The sequence below is a fragment of the Acartia tonsa genome, chromosome 8 (genome assembly GCF_053477335.1).
Source record: "Acartia tonsa isolate MP-2025a chromosome 8, ASM5347733v1, whole genome shotgun sequence".
Lineage (NCBI taxonomy): Eukaryota > Metazoa > Arthropoda > Copepoda > Calanoida > Acartiidae > Acartia > Acartia tonsa.
The window spans coordinates 50,542,260-50,567,480 of NC_137267.1; the positions used below are offsets into that span (position 1 = coordinate 50,542,260).

At 33.2% G+C, this 25,221-nt stretch overlaps 1 protein-coding gene across 4 annotated transcripts in view; it reads left to right on the top strand.

The window, feature by feature from the left end:
• Nucleotides 1-25,221, top strand: part of LOC145327227 (WD repeat domain phosphoinositide-interacting protein 4-like) — a 131,505-nt gene that overhangs the window by 3,478 nt on the left and 102,806 nt on the right. For all 4 annotated transcript variants that reach the window (XM_080170812.1, XM_080170811.1, XM_080170810.1 and 1 more), the window contains exon 2: nt 19,149-19,211. In XM_080170812.1, coding sequence (XP_080026938.1) covers nt 19,149-19,211 — 63 coding nt within the window. The remainder of the gene's footprint in view (nt 1-19,148; nt 19,212-25,221) is intronic.

Genomic DNA, 25,221 nt, shown 5'->3' on the forward strand with positions numbered 1-25,221 from the left:
TAAAAAAAAAACCTTAAATGACCAACTTATGATAATAACCAAAGAGATCTGTCTTTGTTTCTTTATACCAGGGATATAAATGGATAAGACAATGACTGATAAATTGATGTACATCCCTAAAGATGATACCCTAAATAAATACCCATTTTGTACAATTATTGGTTAAAACGTTTCGACATTAAACTTATTGAACCAACCAATAAACATTAAATGAAAGTCATCAAAGTTGTTAAGTCAACGAATAAGAAAATGCTATTATAAAACTTTGGGGACTAGTGTAATTAATAGCCCAATGTCCTCTCCCTCACTGCCTAATGATTTCTTTATGATAATTTAGTCTCTGATATCTCCCATTCATTTAGATGTATCATGCCAAGTTCTTTTAACCTATATTTTTTTCAGATATTTGTACATTTTGTATTTGTCCTCTAAATTTAAAGTCAGGGAGGGAGTGGAAATTTGACAGTAAATTACACTGGTTCCTAAGCTTTTTTAACCCTGATATCTTATTCGTTAGGTCCAAAACTTTGAAAACCTTATTTGAATTCTGATGGTTAGTTTCTAACTAGTAGTGATCAAAAGTTTCAACCAAAGATTTCAATTAACAGTAATCTATTTTATCATCATTGGGGATGCATTGTTGCAATTCCATTTTTCGCCCATCGTCTTATCCCTTAAGATTCCTGATTTAAAATACAAGGGAAGCTTTATATAAGTTATATAAGTCATAATCGTCCCTGTTATATAAAAAATATTTTATACATTATTGTTCTTGTCTGCTAATAGTACAATCTACACGGTGTATAAATGTTGGAAATAAGTAATTACAGCCAATATAAATGCATCGGGTTATGAAAGGGATTGACTTGAGACAAATTATGTATTGTAATAGATATGTAAGATATAGATAAACACTTTCTAAATCAGCCAATAGGAAAACAGTGGAGGAACAATATGGTAGGGTTGGGCCGTATACTTTTTTGACCGTATATAGGATACTGGATATCCGGCTGATTTCTAAACCCGGATATCCGGTTCCGGCCTGATATCTGGAAAACGTTCGATACCTGGAAAATTACCGGATATCCGGCCAGATAACCGGATATCCGGCCAGATAACCGGATATCCGGAGTAAAAAATTTGTAACCGGATAGTTTTAATATCCGGTATCCGGCCGGATATTGAAAATGACCGGATATCCGGCCCAACCCTACAATAAGGCCATATTTTTAATTAAAAATTGTTACAAAATGCAGGGATCTAAATGGATAAGACACTGACCGATAAATTGATGTACATTCCCAATGATGACTCACAAAATTACTCTTTCTGTAGATTAAAGTTAATGGTTGAAACGTTTGAATACTCAACTTAATGAATCAACCAATCAAAATTTAGTAAAAGTCTTAAAAGTTGTTAAGCCAACGAATAAGAAAACGTTATTGTAAAACTTTGGGGACTAGTGTAATAAACAGCCCATTAACCCCTCTTTATCTGTACAAAATGTCAGTTATTTTTCATTTTATTCACATAATGAGTCAGCTATAAATAGTCGAATTTGTTTACTCATATTGTAATGTGAATCACATGACAAAACATATAGGTACAATACGTTAGAGTAATTGAATTTCTTAGGATAAAGCTAGCTATCGTGTATTTATATCGTCTAAAAATTTCTTCGCTCCTTTAAATAAACAATAGGGTTCGTCTGCTAGGATCAATACTTGTTTTAAGTTTGGCGGATTTTTGATTTTTGGAATCAGATTGACCATCTAGATCTAATATCTATTTGTACTATAATTATGAATACTGATTCTTTACAGAAGTAGGCATAGGCGTCCAAGGGGGGGGGTAATGGGCCATTTGGCACCCCCAAACGCAGTGTTCTGGAGCCGGAGCCGGAGCCGGAGCCGGGAGCCGGGAGCAGCAACATTTTTGGTGGAGCCGGAGCCGGATCCGGAGCCGTATTTTTCGTTAAAAACGGCTCCGGCTCCGGACTAGCTAAAAATGATTTTTAAAAGTAATATTATAATTTGGCAACGGTCTATTTCCATATAATAAACTGAAAAACTATTGTTACTTAACAAATAGACACACATCCTTCTACTTTTATATAGCTTTAATCAAATAAAAGCAAAATATTTTATATTATTTATTTTATTTCATCAAATTCAATAATGAAAAAAAATTGATATATTAATTTTAAGGTAGGAGCCGGAGCCGGAGCCGGAGCTGGAGCCGGAGCCGGGAGCCGTATTTCCAAATACGGCTCCGCGGAGCCGGAGCCGGAGCCGGAGCCGCATCAAAATTATACGGCTCCGGCACACTGCCCAAACGATTTTGGGGGTGCCGTAGGCACCCCCAAAATTTTTTGAACAATACCCCCCCCTAAAAAAACTTGGCCGTAGGCACCCCCAACGATTTTGGGGGGGGTATTTACCCCCCCCAAACCATTTTGGGGGGGGTAATTACCCCCCCCCCAAAATAAATGTTCTTTAAAAAAAAATTTTTGGGGGGGTATTTTACTATTTACCCCCCCCCCCCCCAAATTGAATGTTCTTAAAAAAAATTTTACTGAAAATTTTTTTTTGGGGGGGGGAGGGAGTAATCCCCGCCCCCCCCCCCCCCCCCTAAACCATCCCGGGGATCTATGATGTAATTGTAAAGCACTGAAGATTCCATAAAATAGATACCTAACTAAATTAAATATTTCATTAAATAATGAAAAAGAATTTCTATAGGCGATTTCTTTTGGGAGGATGTCAGGGTGTCTCAAAACTAGTTATAAAACTTACCAGGACCTATAAGACGCTTCACTTTAAAGTATAATCATATTGGTTCATTGGTTAGTGAGTTAATTATTGTATTTTTATGTTCTAAAGAATGAGATACTACTATATATTTGAATAGTAGTGGCGCCCTTAGCATCTAAGAACTCGTGTTTTCTAAAGGGTAAAAAGGGAGGAGAAAAATAGCCTAAAACCACTCAAAGGATTGACCTATAATAGTGTGGAACCATCATGGGATCTATGTGAAGCTTTCCTAAAAAGGAGAACTCAGTATTAAAAGTAATGAAATCTGAAGCTATAGTCAAATAAACCTTACTTACTACTTTATGTTATAGGATAGTACTTATTAACTTAATAGATTAGGTAGGTGCTTTTTTTACATAATTAAATTACCCCCCCCAAAAATTTTACCCCCGGGGTAAATTAGTTTGGGGGGGGTAATTACCCCCCCCAACAGACTTTAGGGGGGTAATTACCCCCCCCAATCAAATTTTACCCCCGGGGTAAAAATTTTGGGGGGGGTAAAAAAAAATTTTGTCGCGCTTCGCGCGCCATTTTACCCCCCCCAAACACGAATTACCCCCCCCCCCTAAAATTTTTTACCCCCCCCCCCAAAAAAAAAGCTTGGACGCCCCTGGAAGTAGGGATTATGAAATCGGCCTAAAACAATTTTAAATATTTTTAAAAAGCAAAGCTTTTCTATAATTAGGGTCGGTCCGTCCGTACGTCCGTAACGGATGGCTTTTTTCGTTAATTTAGGCATGTTATAATTGTCCTATCGATTTCAAATTTTGCATGGTGATTCCTTCTGACACTATACAAGTGTTAATGTCCGTTTGTCCTACCGTTTCAGTGCTTCGCTTTTTTGGATGTTGTCATCCTTGTTTAGTATTATATATATAACTAGCGGCTTCGCCCCTAGCCTCTAGGGGCTTTGCCCCAAGAGGTTATTAAAAAAATAAAATTAAGTACCCCCACTACTTTCTATTAAAAAAAAATGGGGGGGATTTTTTGTTTTTTGGGGGGTTGGGGGTGTCCCACCCCCCAAGAAAATAGCCTAAAACCACCACAGGACCAGTAGGTATATACCCTGAAGAGTAGAATCCGATCGGTTCAGTGGTTACCGAGATCTTAAGGGACGGACAGACAGACAGACATCATTCTACTTTGTATTATAGATGATGATAATTTTGCCTTCAAAAAGGGGGAGTTGAAAGAATAAACCCAAGACGCTACCAATTAAGAATCCGAATCCGTTATTAAAAAAACGGATTCCGGATTCGGATTCTAAAATTGACCAAAAATTGGACGGATTCTGGATCCCGGATACGGATTGCCAACCCTAATTTCTATAGAGAAATTATGTTTTTATGTCTTTCTATCCTTCCATAAATGAAAGAGTACAAGAAATTTCTTGTAATTTATTAGTTTTATTTAATCTATAACTTAGTTTATAGTTTCTATGAGACAAATTTAGAACTAAACAAACAATAATATTTAACATGGATACAGGCATATGCCAATAAAGGTTAATTTAAGAAATAAAAAGTTTTTAGTTGGTAAGGTCAAGGTATCTTAGTTTACCTATAATTACATATCTATAATACAAAGTAGCTTGATGTCTGTCCGTCCCTTAAGATCTCATTAACCACTGAACCGATTGGATTCTACTCTACAGGGAAAATACCTACTGGTCCTGTAATGGTTTTAGGCTACTTTCTAGAAAATACGTGAATATTATGATAGGGGAAAATTGTCGTTTATTGGTCAGTTCTTTCAGTAGGAGAGTAGGAGATGGGGCAAGGAAGGGGGGAATCGTTATTTTAGCCCACTGCAAGTTTAACTTTACTAGAGAACATAGAAATCTGGTGTTAGATCCAAGTAGTAATATTTCCATTGCCTAAACAAAGACAATACAATACAATAGGGTTTACATTTTTTATCTCTGTTATAATTATGAGCTATTGAAGGCAGAATTTTATACATAAATAATATCTCTTGCTATTCCTGTAACACATAGAAACACAGGAATCTAAAGGGATAAGACAATGGCCGATATATTGATGTACAACACACCAAATTACACCTTTTTTAGATAACAATTAGTGATTGAAACGTTTTGACAATAAAAATTCAATAAAAGTCCCTAAAAGTTGTTAAGCCAACGACTAAGAAAACATTATTATAAAACTTTGGGGACTGGTGTAATAATGAGCCCAGTGTCGCCCCTCCCTACTCCCTGTACCAACTTGGCACGGTCACGTATTCAATTACAAATATTGGTCCGCATACAAAACTGATAAATATCTTCCATCCTTTAATAGCTAAATCTTTTTAAAGTGAGGTTCTCCTCAGGGATAAGTCAATTGAAGAATACTTCCAAATGATGATAAACAAAATTACCCCTTCTGTAGATTACAATTATTGGTTGAAACTAATTTATTATTAGTTTGAGCCAAATAATCAAGATTTAATCAAGATCAAGCATTCTCAATGTTTTTAAGCAAACAAATAATAGAAAGTGTCTTTAAAACTTTGTTTACCAGTATAATTTACTGTCCCATGCCCTCTCCCTCCCTTAAATATTATATAATGAAGTCAAAGGAAATTGTTAAAAAAAACATCATTGGCTACAGTTGATTTTTTAATAACATTGAAAATCCGCCAAAAATATACTGAGAACATTTATATAACTGTTATTAGTAACGTGGGGTTATAAGAGGAAAAAAACTATGTCAATTGAATATAGATTGGAAACAAATATGATCTAATAAAAATCTCATTTAGTGAAGGGTACAAGTAAATAGATATGTTATATCATCACTAAACTAGGATAATGGATATGATATTACTTGGATCTAACACCAGAATTTCATGTTCTGCAATAAAATGAAACACGCAGCGGGCTATCATTTTTCCTGCCCCTCCTTTTCTCCATCCTCCCCACTAGATTAATGAACTGACCAATAAATGAGTCCATGTTAGCTATCTAAATTGACGACATTTTTATCCTGTCATAATATCCAACTATATTCGACATCTTTTGCTAGGATATAGAATGCTTCCAAATTTAAGACATCGATTTTTTTTGTTCAGTTTCAATCTTTAAAGCTTAGATAGCGTAATGTTATGGCCCAATAGCAGGCTCATTAGAATTATTACCTCACAGTATTTCTGAAAGTATTTATTTCTGACATGTTTCATTTTTTATGGACGTACTTTTAAGTCTTAGTTTTGCTACATTTATCCAGGAATTATTATCTCCAATATAAAACTGGTGTTAATCCTATGATTTTTATGTTTATATTCGTGGAAAATTGTCTGTAATACAATGCTATACATGGTTTTTCAGTATGTCCGAGAACCGGATCTTAATCGGTTTCGAAGTTATACTGGAAAATAGTTTATATCATATTCAAGGTTACTAAGAATTTATATTTTAATATTAAATAACCAGTCAATTTTTTCGAAGGTCTAAAAATACAGAAATACCTACAAATATTAGCTCAATAGAAATACAAAATTTCTATACAAAGTATGTTTTTCTAATCTTTTACAAATAGGAAGAAAACAAATTTTACTTTTATGTAAAAAAATTGTTTCTCGTTCAAAAAATACAAAATTGAAAACAAAATAAAAATAGGTAAGAATTTCTTGTACTATCAAAACGTTAAGAAGTAGCGAATCTAATATACATGTCTACTATGTTGATTTGTTAGTCTTTCAATAATAAACCTAAGACTTTGAAAGAGAGAAGGTTGGGGACTGGTAGCAGGGAGTAGGTGGTCACTTTCAATCCAGTAGGGCGATGAGCACAATAATTCAGACTTTAGCTATGCTATAATCAAGAATATTTCCTGGAGAGTTTGGCTCAAATATGCCCTCAACTACTAATACCGCGACCTATGCATGCGGGTTATGCTTTCTGTTATTTCTTTCCGAATTGGACAAATTAGATTTCATACTATATTATTGTTTTTAGTAGCGAAGCTACTCTATAATTTACCTTTATCGTCTTATCATTTAAAAAAAATTTCCACTAGTACTTTTTAAGATAACTTTTGTTGGGCGTCTGCCGTCATATCTACTGGGTGTTTCAAGAGAAATGTCTTTTTAAAAACTTAATTATGCATAGAAAATAAAACAATTATGTAAAATGCTTTATATATTTGGAAAACCTATTGTAGGACATTTATGTTTCAAATATTTGAAAATGATTTTTTCAATTAATTATGCCCTTAAAACCGGTTTTTCCCAAGGCCTTTTTTTCAAAGATTTATGGATTTAAAGGGTGTGCAAAAAATACACACATTTTTAAAATTCAAATTGCGTGGCTTGTGTTAATAGTAGAAAAATGTTGCGCATACCGTTGGAATTGTCATAAGCTCTAACTTTTAACAAGGATGACAACATCCATAAGTAGCGAAGCACAAACAATTAAATAAGAATTTAAAGATTAGTTGTCAAAAACATGTATAATGGGGAAAAATCACAAAACTTTTTCAACATTTGTTTTTGCTTTTTAAATACTTATATATCAGTACTATGACTAACAGACTGGCGGTCAAAGTAAATTACATACTGGATGCTCAAAACAACAGGAAATTTAATTTTGATATTTTCAACCAAAAAAGATTTTTAAATCGGACCATAAACACCAAAGATATGAGGAAAAATGTGAAAAATGTAAAAATAGCCAAAAACCTGCAAAAAGGCAGTCTGACCGTCATAGTTGTTTTCTTGAAATGACAGGAAATTTTAGGAAATCTATAGCTGAAAAAATTTTGGAAATCGGACCATAAACACCAAAGGTATGGATAAAAATGTGAAAAATACAAAAATAGCCTAAAACCTGCTTAAAGGCAGTCTGACCGTCATAGTTGTTTTCTTGAAATGACAGGAAATTTTATTTTGATATCTAAAACTGAAAAATTTTTGGAAATTGGACCATAAACACCAAAGATATGGAGAAAAATGTGAAAAATACAAAAATAGCCTAAAACCTGCTTAAAGGCAGTCTCACCGTCATAGTTGTTTTCTTGAAATGACAGGAAATTTTATTTTGATGTCAGAAACTGAAAAATTTTTGGAAATTGGACCTTAAACACCAAAGATATGGAGAAAAATGTGAAAAAAAACAAAAATAGCCTTAAACCTGCTAAAAAGCGGTCCGACCGCCATTGATGTTTTATAGTTAATTGTGCTCCATAATAAAGGGAATGTTGTCAAAAAATTTCAGCCTTATATCTTTTATAGGAACCGAGAAAATCACGTTTCCCCCAAACTAAGACAGACGGACATACGGACAGATGGTCATTTCAAATTATAGAGTAGCTTCGCTACTAAAAATATAAGACCCGTTTTTGTGCTATTTGTAGTTTAGAAGCTACGTTGAAAAATGTGAGAAAAAGGTTGAAAAGTTTTAAGTAATTGGAACATTTTAGCTCTTAGCTCCTATACTATACATAGCACAGGAATGGTTTTTATATATTATATATTTTAAAAAAAGACATTTCTCTTGAAACACCCTGTAGTAAATGGGGGAAAATTGGAGAAAAATATTGTCTCTAGTGATTACAAATAACAAAAATTTTAAAGAAATATCCACACAAAATATAACATGAAAAGAATGTGATATCCACCAGGGGTGGAGGTGACATTAAGCTGTTTATTACACTTGTCCCCAAAGTTTAATAATAACGTTTTCTTATTCGTTTGCTAAACTTTTCTTGCATTTTGATTGATTGGTTCATTAAGTTGAGGGTCCTAAACCATTAATTGTAACCTACAGAAGAGGATATTTTTTGTGAATCATCATTGGGACTAACTATCAATTTATCGGCAATTATCTTATCCCTTTAGATCCGTGGATATTCATAATCACCAGGGAGGAGAGTAAATTGGAATATTAATAATATATATTAAACCTAAAAGCTTATTACCTTGTTCTGCCATCGATGGCTTAAAATCTTATAAGGATTGGTTATGTTGAAACTTTATTGGGTCATATATCAAAAGTTTTCTACTTTTTCATTAACTAGCGGCTTCGCCCATAGCCTCTAGGGGCTTTGCCCCAAGAGGTAATTTAAAAAAATGTAGAACATGTGGTGGATCTTCATCTTCATCATATGCATTATCAAAAAAAAAAAAAGTGAGGATCTTTATCTTCATCATACACATCATCAAAATAAAAAAAAAGATCTTCATCATACACATCATCAAAATCAAAAAAAAAAAAATGAGGGAGATTTTTTTTCTGGGAGGTGGTGGGGGTGTCCCAACCCCCAAGAAAATAGCCTAAAACCACCACAGGACCAGAAGGTATATACCCTGAAGAGTAGAATTCGATCGGTTCAGTGATTACCGAGATCTTAAGCTTCAGACGGACGGACGGACGGACGGACAGATAGGCATCAAGCTACTTTTTATTATAGATAATAAATATCTTATAGGGCCAGGGTGATTTATGTTTATTATAATTATGTTACACTAATTTATATTCTACTACCTCATCGCTAGACGCATAGGTAATTATTTTTCTCGTATTCATTCGAATCCGGTGGATAGGAACCGGTTCTCATCTATACGAAAAAACTATGTCTAGCATCGTATTATATCTAGCTTTCTACGAATATAAAAATGTACAATCATAAGATTAAAACCAGTTTTTTTAGCCAGTGCCTTCGGCACCTCGGGGCTAAAAAAGCTGGTTTTAATCTCATAATTGTACATTCTATATCCGCGGAAAGCCGTTTATAATACGATACGAGAAATAACTATTCTCGTATTCATTCGAATCCGGTGGATAGGAACCGGTTCTCAACCATACGAAAAAACTATGTCTAGCATCGTATTATATCCGGCTTTCTACGAATATAAAAATGTACAATAAGATATATAAGTTTTCCGGAATTTTAAAGTTAGGGGGAGATTTGAAATCTGCATCAAATTTTAAGGATTTTTTATAAAATTCGTTTTTTCTATAATTCTTTATCTAAAAGCGGAAATGCATTTTAAGTTAATTAATTTTGGCATCTGTGATTGGTGGATTTAAAAAATCTGCGCTCTGATTGGATGTCGTACATCATTCAACCAATTAGAGCGCAGGTAGTTTAAAATCCACCTATCCTATTGGTCAAAATTAATTAACTTTAAATGCATTTCCGCTCTTAGATAAAGAATTATAGAAAAAACTAATTTTATAAAAAATCCTTAAAATTTGACGCAGATTTCAAATCTCCCCCTAACTTTAAAATTCCGGAAAACTTATATATCTTAATGTACAATCATAAGATTAAAACCAGTTTTTTTAGCCAGTGCCTTTGGCACCTCGGGGCTAAAAAAACTGGTTTTAATCTCATAATTGTACATTCTATATCCGCGGAAAGCCGTTTATAATACGATGCGAGAAATAACTATTAACAGTATGTAGAAAAAATTCTTGGTTTTATCAAACTGTGTACTTTTGTTTATCCTTTGAAAAATAAAATAAAATTGAATTGCAATTGTTTTTCTTTGAAAACAAATAAAAAGAGATGCAACAAACAATATAAATCAAACTTTTCAGAGCTGGATCTTTAAATCATTTTAGTGGTGAGCCAGATCGGAGTGAGCCGAATTTCAGCCAATCACAGTGCGGCATTTCATAAAATGCTGTGCTCTCATTGGTGGAAAGTTGGCTCACCCCGATCTGGCTCACCACTAAAATGATTCAAAAATCCAGCTCAGGTATCTTATGTCAATGGGCTGGGATTTAAGGGGATAAGACAATGGCCGATAAATTGATGTACAAACTACAAACCCGAATAAAATACGCGCAAAATATTCTTACTGAAGATTACAATTAGTGGTTGAACACTCAACCATTGCCCCATTGAACCAACCAATGAAAATTCAATTAAAGTCCCCAAAGTAGTTAAGCCAATAAATAAAAAAAAAACGTTTTTTTTATAAAATTTGGGGACTAGTGTAATAAATAGCTTAATGTCCCCTACTTCCCTGGTCAATAGGCCATAAATTGATGTACAGCCCCAATCACTATAAACAAAATCACTTCTTCAGAATATGAAGATCATCGGTGGAAAAGTTTATACACTTTTAGTTTGTTTAAGATCTGATAAACTTCCATTAAGATTTGAAGCCAATATATTTATAATACAAAGTAGAATGATTTCTGTCCGTTCGTCTGGCTGTTTGTCTGTCCGTCTGTCTGTCCGTCACTTAAGATCCCGGTAACCACTGAACCGATCGGATTCTACTTTTCAGGGAATATACCTACTGGTCCTGTGGTGGTTTTAGGCTATTTTCTTGGAGGGTGGGACACCCCCAACCCCCCCAAAAACAAAAAAAATCCCCCCTCCCTTTCTTTTAGATTTCCTTGGTCCTTTTTTTCTTATTTTTTTTGAAGATTTCCTTGGCCCTTTTTCATTTTTTATTTTATTTTTTTTTTGAAGATTTCCTTGGTCCTTTTTTAGTTGAAGATTTCCTTGGTCCTTTTTTTATGTTTTGCTGAAGATTTCCGTGGCCCTTTTACGAATTTCGCCTTAATTTTTTATTATCACTTCTTGGGGCAAAGCTCCTAGAGGCTAGGGGCGAAGCCGCTAGTGAGAGTATAAAGTTTATGAAATATTGGGGACCTTTTTACTAGTGAAGCATGCAACATTAAGGGGTAATGTGGATTCTTTTACTAAATAATATAATCCAAAATGTCCGTCTGTCCGACCCTCTCTCCGTCTATAACCTTTTTGAAGAAACGGGATTTTTCTCGGTTCCTATAAAAGATAGAAGACTGAAACCTCTTGTCGACACTCCCATCATTATCTATAATACAAAGTAGAATGATGTCTGTCTGTTCGTCCGTCTGTCTGTCTGTCCGTCCGTCCGTCCCTTAAGATCTCGGTAACCACTGAACCGATTGGATTCTACTCTTAGTTTTAGGCTATTTTCTTGGGGGGTTGGACACCCCCAACCCCCACAAAAAAAAATCCTTCATAATTTTTTTTGATTTTGCAGATGATACAAACTATTTGGTGCTGCACCACATGTACTACATTTTTATAATTACCTCTTGGGGCAAAGCCCCTAGAGGCCAGGGGCGAAGCCGCTAGTGTATCATAATTGAAGTTTTTAATTCTAAAAATTAAAAGCTGTCAGATCCTTTATATACAAACTTTCAGACAAAATCGTCCTTGATTAATAATCGATATATATTTACATAAATACATTTCTAATCAAATTTTTTGTGAATAAATGTTTTCTTTTCATCGTTGTTGATTAGATTTGTCAGCATATAAACATTATACAACTATCGGCCCAGTAACAACTTTACTTTATAATTTGATTCGTCTGTTTATCTACAAGAATTCTTTCCAGATAAACATCATTCAAATATTGGTTCAGTAGAAACCTTTAATTTTGATTTAATTGTGACAATTATCTATAATCGTATAATATTTTAATTTTTATCTTAAATAAGCTCTGAAAATTTTTAATTATTTTTCTCGTATTCATTCGAATCCGGTGGATAGGAACCGGTTTTCATCCATACGAAAAAACTATGTCTAGCATCGTATTATATCCAGTTTTCTACGAATATAGAAATGTACAATCACAAGATTTAAACTAGTTTTTTTAGCCGGTGCCTTCGGCACCACGGGGCTAAAAAAACTAGTTTTAATCTTATAATTGTACATTCTATATCCGCGGCAAGCCATTTATAATACGATACGAGAAATAACTATTCCAGTATGGCTTTGAAACCGATTAATATCCGCTGAATTAGAGCTGGTTTTCAGCCCTACTGTAAAATCAAGTGTATTATCGTATTACAGACAATTTTCCACGAATATTAAAAATAATCATAGATTAATACTAGTAGGTAATGATTTTTCATTTTAATATCCGCGGAAAGCTGTCTACTCTATAATACGATGTGATAAATAACTATCAGGTTTCTTTTTATTTTCTCTCTTTTTGATTATGCTTTCTTTCTGTTTTTTTTTTATGGGATGTTTTACTCTACTACCAAAATGGACTAAGTGATCCTTGTTTTTAAAGTACATGGGGAATTTGTGGCCAGTTTTCCCCCTAGTTTTTAGTGCACCATGTAATTATGTACCCAATCAAACACCAGAGATTAGAAACGTTTTAGCGATAACAAGTAACAAAATTTCAGTGATCTTAAGGGATAAGACAATGAAGGATAAGTTGATGTACATCCCAAATGATGATAAACAAAATTATCGAGTATAGTAACTTTCGTGGCAACGCATCTTAAGGGGCGATTCTTCGTATTTTTCACAATATGTTTTCTCCTATTTCCAACCCTGCGGGGCTAATTGCCTAACCCTGTGGGTCAATCACCTAACCCAATATAACCTAACCTAACCTAAAATAACCTATAAAAAGCCATTTTAAAAATACGACGAATCGCCCCTTAAGGGGCGTTGCCTCGAAAGGGACTATTCCCAAATCATCCTTTCTATAAATTAAAATTATTAGCTGAATCTACGATTGAACTAAATACATTTAGATAAACGTTCCAACGTTTTTCAGCCAGCAAATAAGATAACGTGGTTAAAACTTAAGTTACCAGTGTAGCACAACGTTAGTCATATTAAGTTTTTAAAAGTGACCATTTCTTTCTTGTTTGTAGACTGCTTTTGAACAGCTGGAAAGTCAGAGTTAATAATAACTAAAACAGAGAGTGTGTTAGGATTTTATTGTATTTTTTTTAATAGAATGGGGGGGGGGGAGGCGGGGGGCGGCGCACTTTGTGTTTTAATGGAATTAGATAAATGATTTACTAACTCAGAATTTTTTTTGTATGATTATATATATCTAACAATTGGCATATCATCCTTCATTAACTTCATTTATGCTGGAAGGAAGGAGACATTTGGATGTTTATTAAACTAGTCCCCAAAGTTTTATAATAACGTTTTCTATTTGTTGGCTCAACAACTTTTGGAACTTTTATGGAATTTTGATGGTTTGCTTCATTTAGTTGAGTGTACACACGTGTCAACCACCAATTGTAATCAACAGAAGGGGTAATTTGGTATATCATCATTTGGAATTTACAACAATTTATCAGCTATTGTCTTATCCCTTAAGATCCCTGATATTTATGGCTGTAATTAAGTTTACTTTTGATTTTGACAAAGCATTTGACTGAAAATAGAAATAATGCATCTGCTGTACAGCTAACTCTGTCCGTTTGTTCATCAATGATTTTTAAAAGCGAAGCTTTTCTATAATTCCTGTAGTAGTTAGGTACGATTTAGAAAGCAGAATGTCCGTACGTCCATTTTAAACATGTTGATATTTCTACTTTTTTAACAACATCCGTTTGATCTGAGTTTTGGTATATTATAAGCGAAGCAACTCTATAATCAAGTCCTTAAAATGTAAGTATGTCAATAAAAATTATCCTGTATCAAGCAGTTTTTCAACAAATTTACTTACAATTTTGCTTTAACTCTTATCAATTTATATTATGATAATTAAGTTCTAACACTATACAAGTGTTAATGTCTGTTTGTCCTACCGTTTCAGTGCTTCGCTTTTATGGATGTTGTCATCCTTGTTTAGTTATCTTTGGATCTTTGGTTAATCTTGTTTTTGTTTAAACCTCGTTATAATACCATTTTTGTATTTTGAATAATCAAATAAATAGTTTTATGTGTACGTGTCCCATTTTGGTTATTTTCACCTTATTTTATTAGATTAATATTTTGTATAGAATATAGCTCTACTAAATATGAGCCTAGTACAATCTTATAATTTGTAGCTGTTCACAAGTATGTATGTATTCATAGGTTTAAAATAAATATCTGTCACAATTTGTTAGATTATAATCACGCAACCTTCCCTGAGATGCCCTAAGGTTGTAAGGAGGGAGATTTGTAGGAAGTTAGGATTCTACCAATTAAGCAGCTTCAACCATGCTTTCCCTCGTCCATGCTCCTCGTATGAGAGTGCCATTAATTAGGATGGCTTAATATGGAACACCTGCCAAAACTCTAGGCCTAGGTGATGTAATAGTTGAGTAGCTTCCACGAGAATTGCGGGTCAGCTTGTAATGTAACATAGAATACAATCAGCTTTGCGCGAAGCTTAACAATCTAAGATTGGCCAAAGGTTTCTGACTTCCAGTCTCTGTGTGCATCTGAATCCTAACTCCAGAGAATCAGGGCTACAACAACAACAACATAAGAATAGAATTTGGCATATTTTAAATCAGATCATTTTTTAAGAAATACTCAATGTCAATGGATTTAGAATATATGTGGATATTATTATAGGAGAAAATTGTCATACAAATAGGTTGCTAATATGAAAGAGATTTATTGGTCATTTCGCATATCGGGGAGGGTAAAGGGGTTGGGTGGGGATGTGTTATTGTAGCCCGTTGCGAGTTTCACTTTATTAGAGAACATAATAATCTAATGTATCATCCAAGTAATAATATAACCATTATCATAATATTCAAAACTAATTCTGTTGTCAAATCTCAGTGTTTAAACTTTTCCACATTTAAGTTGCAATCTACAGAAGGGGTAATTTTGTTTGTCGTAGTTGGAGTTGCTATTTAAATCATAGTGCATTGACGTTTCCCTTGTAATAACAAGATGAAAATATTGATATTAGCATTTTTAAAAGCGAAGCTTTTCTATAATTAGGGTCGGTCCGTCCGTCCGTAACGGATAGCTTTTTTCGTTAATTTAGGCATGTTAGAATTGTCCTATTGATTTCAAATTTTGCATGGTGATTCCTTTAGTAATTAGGTACGATTTAGAAAGCGTAGCAACTCTATAATTATTACCAAAATGTCCGTACGTCCATTTTAAACATGTTGATTTTTTTACTTTTTTAACAACAAATTTTTATGTGTTCTAATCATCCGATTGATCTGATTTTTGGTATATTGATTCCTGGGACAACAAAGTATAATGTTATTAGCGAAGCAACTCTATAATCAAGTCCTAAAAATGTGAGTATGTCCATAAACATAATTCTGTATAAAGCAGTTTTTCAACAAATTTACTTACAACTTTGCTTCGACTCTTATACATTTATATTCTGATTATTCAGTTCTGACACTATATAAGTAATGTCCGTTTGTCCTACTGTTTCAGTGCTTCGCTTTTATTCTTTTAAAGAATCTGTAATATTATCCTATCATACTTACAGAGTAGCTCATTAATTTTTAGTTATTTTTATGTAAATTACTATCATGCGTACTATTTCCTTTTAATATAATCAAGCACGTTTTTAGTTTTTTATCCTAAAAAAAAGAAAATAATTCCTAGTTCTTGGTAAAATAAGTACAAACTGTCCTTTTCAAAGAATAGAAAAATACCTAAAAATTCTTTATATTGTAAATTTGTTATTGTTGTTCTACTTATTAATCTATATGATTATTTTCGGTAATCAAAGGCTGTGCTAAATTCAAATATATATTAATTAGGACTTATTAAGGAATATATTGACAGGAAAGATTTGTCGTCACTCTAGGTTGCTAACATTAACCCCATTTGTTGGTTAGTTCGTTCATCCATTGAGGGGTTAAAGGGAGTGGATGGGGGATAGCCAGCTGCTAGTATACCTTTATTAAAGTACATTAAGATCTGGTAATATGTACATCGTAGTTGTAATATATCGATTCTTATTGCAAAAAAATTAATTTTTTTCCGGTTTTAAATACGTCAATTTAATGCTTAGGATTATATTTCCATCCATTTTTTAACAACGAAAGTTTGATAATAAAAATAAAAATTAAGAGCTTTGTGTTAATTTTAAAATGTGTTGATTTTTTGCTTGCCGTCAATTTAGGTTGCAATATTGGTTTATCAAGTAAGAGGATAGTGGATAGGGTAAGAGGATTATGGTACTGTTGTGGTTGTTATTTTAGCCTGCTACAAGTTTTACTTAATTAGAGTACATGATGATCTGGTGTAAGATCCAAGTAATAATAAATCTAATGTTTTACGGGATCAGCTCAAAGTATTCCCCACTTATGTAAACTTAACATATTTTTTTATACATTATGTATTTTTAGAAATTATATAATTTACATTATGTAGATAGAACTAGAAAGTTTTACCTATTATATTTATCTTCCTTATTAAAAGCGAAGATTTTCTATAATTAGGGTCGGTCCGTCCGTCCGTAACGGAAAGCTTTTTTCGTTAATTTAGGCATGTTAGAATTGTCCTATCTATTTCAAATTTTGCTTGGTGATTCCTTTAGTAATTAGGTACGATTTAGAAAGCGTAGCAACTCTATAATCGTTACCAAAATGTCCGTACGTCCATTTTAACATGTTGATTTTTTTACTTTTTTAACAACAAATTTTTATGTGATGTAATCATCCGATTGATCTGATTTTTGGTATATTGATTCCTGGGACAACAAAGTATAATGTTATTAGTGAAGCAACTCTATAATCAAGTCCTAAAAATGTAAGTATGTCCATAAACATAATCCTGTATAAAGCAGTTTTCAACAAATTTACTTACAACTTTGCTTCGACTATTATACATTTATATTCTGATTATTCAGAACCTGACACTATATAAGTGTTAATGTCCGTTTGTCCTACTGTTTCAGTGCTTCGCTTTTATGGATGTTGCCATCCTTGTTAATACATGCACGCATAAGCACATAAAAAATAAAGTTATACAACAGTATAGATAATTAATATCTAATGTAGATATGTCCAAATACTTTTACTGATACAGGGACCATAGTGCTAGGAGCAGCGCGACTTAAACTAAAACTGTGCAAAATGAAATAATCTACATATAATCAAATTGATGTGGGTTTTCTCACAAAATACCCCTCCTCATATTTTTGAAATAATAGAAATTAATGGGAGGTAGTATTTTTTGCTGTGTTAAAACCTCTGCGGGGTCTCTACCTGCGGTGCCCAGATTCTGCAGGGTTACTTATTACCCAATATAATGTAACCTAATCTGACCTAAAGTAATTAACAAACAATGTAGGTACCTCGTTCTCTTTCATTATTTAGAATTTGTTCCGTGGTAATCATACGGTCCGACAAACGATATACCATAGTTATGGAGTAGCAAAGATTTTGAAGCAAATAATACTTAATATTTTATCCAGTATGGCTTCGAAATAGATTAATATCCGATGAATCAAAACCGGTTCTCAGCCATACTGAAAAATCCATACAATTTTCCAAGAATATTGAAATAAAAATCATAAAATTAATACCAGTTTTGTTATGCAGGGTCTTCGGTACCCAGGGGCTAACAAAACTTGATTTAATCTTATATATTTTTATTTTAATATCCGCGTTAAGCGATGCGATATATAACTATTAATAACCCTTTAATCGGTTTAAATAACTATTGAACAAAGTTATCAATGTAATTATAGAGTAGCTGCGCTGGCAATGACGTGTGAATGATATAACACAAATAAAACATTAATAAGATATCAACGGATCTAAAGGGATAAGACAATAACCGATAAATTGATGTACATTGTACATTACCAATGATGATACACAAAATTACCCTTTCTGTGGTTGAAACGTTTGTACACTTCAATTAATGAACCAACCAATCAAAATTCATGAAAAGTCCCCAACGAATAAGAAAGCGTTATTATTAATTTGGGGACTAGTGTAATAAACAGCAATGTCTCCTTTCTCCCTGAAGATATCCCACACACAATTCTCAATAAATTGATTAAAAAGACTTTTTTTTGGAGGGGGTTGTTTTCCCATCAAGAAAAAGTAAATAGACAAGAAATGGTTTGATTTGATATGTAAATAATTATTTTACATAGTTTTTTTTACATTTTGTTGCGGCTCCGGCTCCTACCTAAAATGTAGAAAAACTATTATTGACTTTTGAAGGTTTAAAATTAAATAAAATTTAAACATTAAGTTTAATCAAGGTATAAGAAATAGCCACTCTAAAAATAACGGCTCCGGGTGATTCCTTTAATAGTTAAGTACGATTTAGAAAGCGTAGCAACTCTAAAATCATTACAAGAATGTCCGTACGTACATTTTAAACATGTGATCTAATCATCCGATTGATCTGATTTTTGGTATGTTGATTCCTGGGACAACAAAGTATAATGTTATAAGCGAAGCAACTCTATAATCAAGTCCTAAAAATGTAAGTATGTCCATAAACATTTTTTCAACAAATTTACTTACAATTTTGCTTCGAATCTTGTACATTTATATTCTGATTATTTAGTTCTGACACTATATAAGTGTTAATGTCCGTTTGTCCTACCGTTTCAGTGCTTCGCTTTTATGGATGTTGTCATCCTTGTTTAAAAAAAAACACTTTTTATTATCTTTAATTTCAGTCTGGCTTGAGAATCTACAATGTTGACCCGATAAGAGAGCAATCACACTACAAAGAATCAGAGGTAATTTTAAAATAAAAGTTACAGCATGATGTCTGACTGTGTGTAATTTAAAAAGCTCAATATCCTACTAACTGAGATGATTCTCCTATAAAATAAGCTTTTTAATACGATAAAGTTGTAAGCATACGTGTTGTTATGTTCTTTTATATCTTGAAACGTCTGGACCGATTCCTGTACGTTTATTTGTCTTTCTTATATTATAACTTTACTCATTCTCTGTAAATCTCATAGTTAGTTTTTCTCTAACTTAGACTAAACCTAATCAATAAAAACATTGTCATAGATGAATTTCCTTATATTTTTATTTTGATTGCCATTAAGGGGGGGGGGGGTTAATGCAACCATCTCGTAATCAATGTATAAATGGCACTTAGAATTCGAATTTGGATCTGAAATTTTGCATGAGTAATCCTTGGTAGGTCTATTTTCCCTAAATCGAACAAAAAGTTGGAAAAGTAGCGGCTAACGGCTGGCGGCTCATCCGTTTAGACATTTGTTGGGTATTTTCAAGCGAAATCCATCACGAAACCTCTCTCCACATAATGCTCTTTTCCGATCCAAAACGTTTTCAAACGGTTCTAGCCGGAAATTGCTGGTACTAGAAATCTAAAAAATATTTTTTTGTATCATTTCACATGATTTAAAGCAAAAATATGTTTCAAAAAGTTGATTTCTACGTAATTTATGAAGAATTGCCCTAAAAATAGCCAAAAAACGGCTAAACGGCTGAGCCGTTAGCCGTTACTTTTTCAACTTTTTTTTCAATTTAGGGAAAATAGACCTACTAAGGATTACTCATGCACAATTTCAGATCAAAATTCGAATTTTAAGTCCCATTTATACATTGATTACGAGATGGTTGCATTAAACCCCCCCCCCCCTTATATTAGTACAAATTGGATGCGTACTTTTGATAAAAAAAAGAATTAAGTTTATTATTTTTATTTTTTTTTAAATCCAAGAATAGTATTTTAAAGTAATTAGGTTTGTTTTCTCAAGACCTCTAAAACGGCTCTAGTAGCTAAGGTCAAAGCTGCAAGAATCATCTAAGGTTGATAGAACTTTTTCAAGGAGGGAGGGGGCATTGAGCTCTTTATTACACTGGTCTCCAAAATTTTATAATTACATTCTTATTCTTTGGCTTAACAACTTTGGGAACTTTTGTTGAATTTTGATTGGTTGGTTACCAATCAACCCTTACTACTTTATATAATAGGATATAACCTTTTAGCCTCTGTACATTACAAATGTATATACGAACGAATAAAGTAAGTTGTAGAGTATATATTGATAGAACCAATGGTTGTGATATAAGGAAATATTTTGTAAAGAATTCCCATTGCTCTTTTGAAAAGCAAAGCTTCCCTAATAATATGATCGGTTCTTCCGTACGTACGTACGAATCAAACAATGATATCGAATAATTTTAAAAAAATATTATTTTGAAGGATTCTGAACATTGAAACTATTGGTTGAAACATTTTAACACTCAACTTAATGAACCAATTAATTAAGTACTCAAAGTTTTGAAGTCAACCAATAAGAAAACGTGAATATAAAACTTTGGGTACCATGTTAATAACCAGTCCAAAGTTATCTCCTTCCCTGGCTTTTATGGGCGATGTCATCCTTGTTGTTACATAAAAGTAGACAAGTTTACCTTCAGTATAATTGAATACAAGAAGATTAAGTAACTAAATTTATATTTTTTTCCTTTTTACTGGGCTCTTTGTATTTTACTAGCGGCTAGAGGGGAGGTGTAATTTTTTGTTAGGGGCGATTTCTCTTGGAGGTTGGTGGTACCCTCCCCCATAATAATTATAAACCTTCCCGGGACCCGAGAAGCTGCCCTGTTAAGGAGAACCCGATCGGTTCATCGGTTAGCGAGATACTTCGGTTCAGACAAACAGATAGACATCCTGTTACTTTAGTATAAGGATACTTAAAATTACATCGTTAGCGAGATCTTAAAGAACTTATATGATACTAGCAGCTCGGCCATTAGCATATGAGAGCTATGCACGTACACGGATAGGCATGGAAAGCGAAAAAATGGTCTAAAACCATTCCTATACTTAATCTAAGTTAGATAGCACAAAACCATTCATGAACCTATTTGAAGATCAAATAAAAAGTAGAACTCAATTGTTTTACTAGTAATCAAAATTTATAGACAAAAAAATAGTACTTACGATTATAGAGTTTCTACGCTTTATATAAATCGTCCAAAACTATTACAGGAATAATCATAAAAAAATTTAAATCAAAACGACAATTCTAAAATGCTCCAATTATTGATAAGAGCAAACCGTTACTTACGGACAGACCCAAATTTTAGAAAAGCTTTGCCTTTAAAAACTATACATATTCTGTGTGTGTGTGTGTCTGTGTGTACCAAAGGATCTCACTAACTGCAGAACCGATATGGATCTCCTTTTCAATGTAGCTTCTCAATGGTCCTGGCAAGTTTTATAACAATTTTGGGGGAGGATACCACCACCCTCCCATTGAAATAGGCAAAAATGTTTATATAATGTCGATAGGCGGCGCCATTGTAATACTTAGTATGTGACATTGCCATAAACTTTTAAAGGTCTGATTAGAAAAACGAGGAGAGATTGCGGATAACTTTTTTAAAAGTTATCAAAGATAACGTGTTGGAAAACGTTCCAACAAACATGGAATGATATTCAAATGTATATAGGATGTACGTGGATATAATGACAGGGGAAAATTTGTCGTTTATTTAGATTGCTAATATTGATCTCATTATTTGGTCACTTCGTTCTTTAATTTTGTTTTGGTCCTTTAAGTTAAGTGTCCAATCAATTCAACCACTAATTGAAATCTACAAAAGTGGCAATTTTGTGTATTATGATTGGAGATGCGCATTAATTTATCGGCCGTTGTCCTATCCCGTCTTCACCTTTATGTTTTGGGAGGTGAATTCTTAAAAACACCTAATTAAGTATTAAAGAGAGGGGTAGGTTTCTGCCGTAAAATCCGTAAAGGTTATGTGTTATAAGTAAAAAACAGTAGTAGAACGATAAAAATTTATGGTAACTTTTAAAAAAATTGTCTATAGTTCTTTTCAATAAAAAATACACATATTTAGTGAATATTATCGTTCTACTACTATTTTTAAGCCTTAAAACACACACCTTTACCGATTCTACCAGAAACCTACCCCTCTTTTTGTAACGCAAACATTTTATGATTCATATCCATGTTCATGTCAATAAACATTCAGTAGTAATTAATGTAATTGTAATTATTTATCAAGCATACAGATAGAAAAAGCATAAGAATATACATAAGGTGCATTATTTGCCAAATGTACCACTTTTCTGCACCACCTCTCCGAGTTTGTTTATACTCTATATTTTGGTCCGTTGGGTGATTCAAGGATGCTGGATGGCCAAAATAAAGTTTCAGAGTCCCTGGATGTCTAGATATCTAGCTATCTATGAAGGTAGGTAACAAAAATTTAAAAAACACCCATTTTTTCACAATTTTAAAAATCAATTTTTTCATCAATCTTACATCCAACCTAAACATTTTATACACCAAAATGATCGTTTATTCATATAAAAAGCGCACATAATGCTCTTTTGGCCAAAACTCCAATTTAACAGGGTGTCCAACAAAAAGTGTATTTTGGATATCTAGTGTAATATCTAGACATCCAGGGACTCTGAAACTTTTTTTGGCCATCCAGCATCCTTGAATCACCCAACGGACCAAAATATGGAGTATAAACAAAATCGGAGAGGTAGTGCAGAAAAGTGGTACACTTGGCAAATAATGCACCATAAGGACAATGCCAGGGATAAGACAATGGCCGATAAGTAATCCCAAAGGATGATAAACAAAGTTTTCCCTTCTATAGTTTGCAATTAGTGGTTGAAACGTTTGGGCACTCAACTAAATGAACCAACCAATCACAATTCGCTAAAAGTCCCCAAAGTTGATAATGTTATTATAAAACTTTTGGGTCTAGTGTAAAAAAAACCTTCCTCTCAGGATGATTTTATACGTAAACAGTGCAGCAATAACAATAAAGTTTAGTTAAATTAAAATGATGTGCGTGGATATAATATAAGAAAATGCTTTCATAAAAATTCTACTTGGTTATTTTTTTCAATAATTTTACTCCACTAAAACAATACAATTAATTCCAAGGATTTTTTTCTATAAAAATTAACCTTATTATATTATGTAATACATTTTTAACAGAGTACAATGCATAGGTATAATAAAATTGTTTTAAAATTCAATTAAAAATCACAATTTATTTATTTTACTTGACATGAAAACTTCGTGACAATATATGTGGAATATGCTTGGATGTTATAATGTTCTCTAATAAAGTGAACTTGCAGCTGGCTAAAATAACGATTCCCCCACTCCACCTCTTTAACGTATTCCCATCCCTCCTAATGGATAAACAACTGGCCAATAAATGATGAACATGTTAGCAACCTAAATTTACTAAAATTGTTTACTTGACATAATATACATCTATTTTCTTGACCTTCCTTATATAAAATGTGAGTGTCTGTCTATTTAAGCTGAGATTATAGAATATTATATGAGGCTTTATTTGTACCAGGAATAAGGGGAAAAGTAGGAAGCTGTACAAGTTTATCCCATTAATGGTTTAATTAATTCATAACCCCCCCCCGAATGTTCCAGCTACCAAATGATTTATAATGAAATTTAATGGTTTTAACGACTCAAATGAGAAATGTATAATCCAGTTTGTGACTTGTCTAAAACTATTTGGCAATTTTCTATATTAGGTAGCCCATCTTTTATAGTGGGCCCAGAAGCCCGTCTGGTTGTGGATAATTGGCAGCTAAAATCTAGCCGCCAATAAGTTAACAATTTGTAGCCACAGCGGCCTAAATTTTCAGAACTACCCCTACGCATTTATTTTATTTTTTTCACTGTAGCTTAGTGCACATGAAAGCAGGGATCTGAAGGGATGGAACAATGGACGATAAATTGATGTACATCACCAGTCATGAGGAACAAAATCACCACTTGTAGATTTATATTATTAGTTGAAAAGTGTGGACACTATAGTTTGGAACCAACAATATCTAATAAAAGTACCCAAAGTTACTAAGCCAATGAGCAAGGTAACTTGGTTATAAAACTTTGGGTACCAGTTTAAAGTCCCTTCCATCCTGATATTAAAGACATACGGAACAAATATGTCGGATTGAATAAATGTCAGCTTGACTACTGCAAAGCATTTGTCTTTAGAAAAAACATTTATTATTAATGCACACTTCTATACTATTGTACTTACACAATTTTTCTGGTGCTTTCTCTCAAAGTGACTTGTGGAGCATGGTTACCCCCCACCCCCCCTTTATGTTTGAAATAATTTGAAAATAAAGGATATGGTTTTTTTTTGTCAGATAAGGTTGGGTTTTATTGGGTTGTGGGTACCCCGCAGGTATTGTACCCTAGCAGGTTTTATGTATAACAGATAAATATCTACCTGTATTTTATCAATTTAAAGAAAAAGTGGGGGGGGGGGGGTTGTTCGCTCGATATGCACTTTTAGGGAAAGCACTCTATTGTCTGGTACAATTGAACTGTGTGTATTAAAGGAAAGTTGAAAAAGTAAAAATTTATATATATTTAATTTGAAAAAAATCCTAATCATGTAAAATTCCCTAAAAAGGAGAAACCAATTGGTTCGGCATTTATTGAAATCTTAAGTCTCAATTAAAATTCTCACTACTTTAAGTTATAGTGTGTATTTAATAATTTTTTTTAGATTGGAAGTCTAAGCACAACTGAACTGTTGTACCGTACAAACCTGTTTTTATTGTTCTAGATTTGGAGTGTGAGCACAGCTGAACTGTTGTTACATACAAACCTGTTTATATTGTTTAGATTGGGAGTGTGAGCACAGCTGAACTGTTGTACCGTACAAACCTGTTTATATTGTTCTAGATTTGGAGTGTGAGCACAGCTGAACTGTTGTACCGTA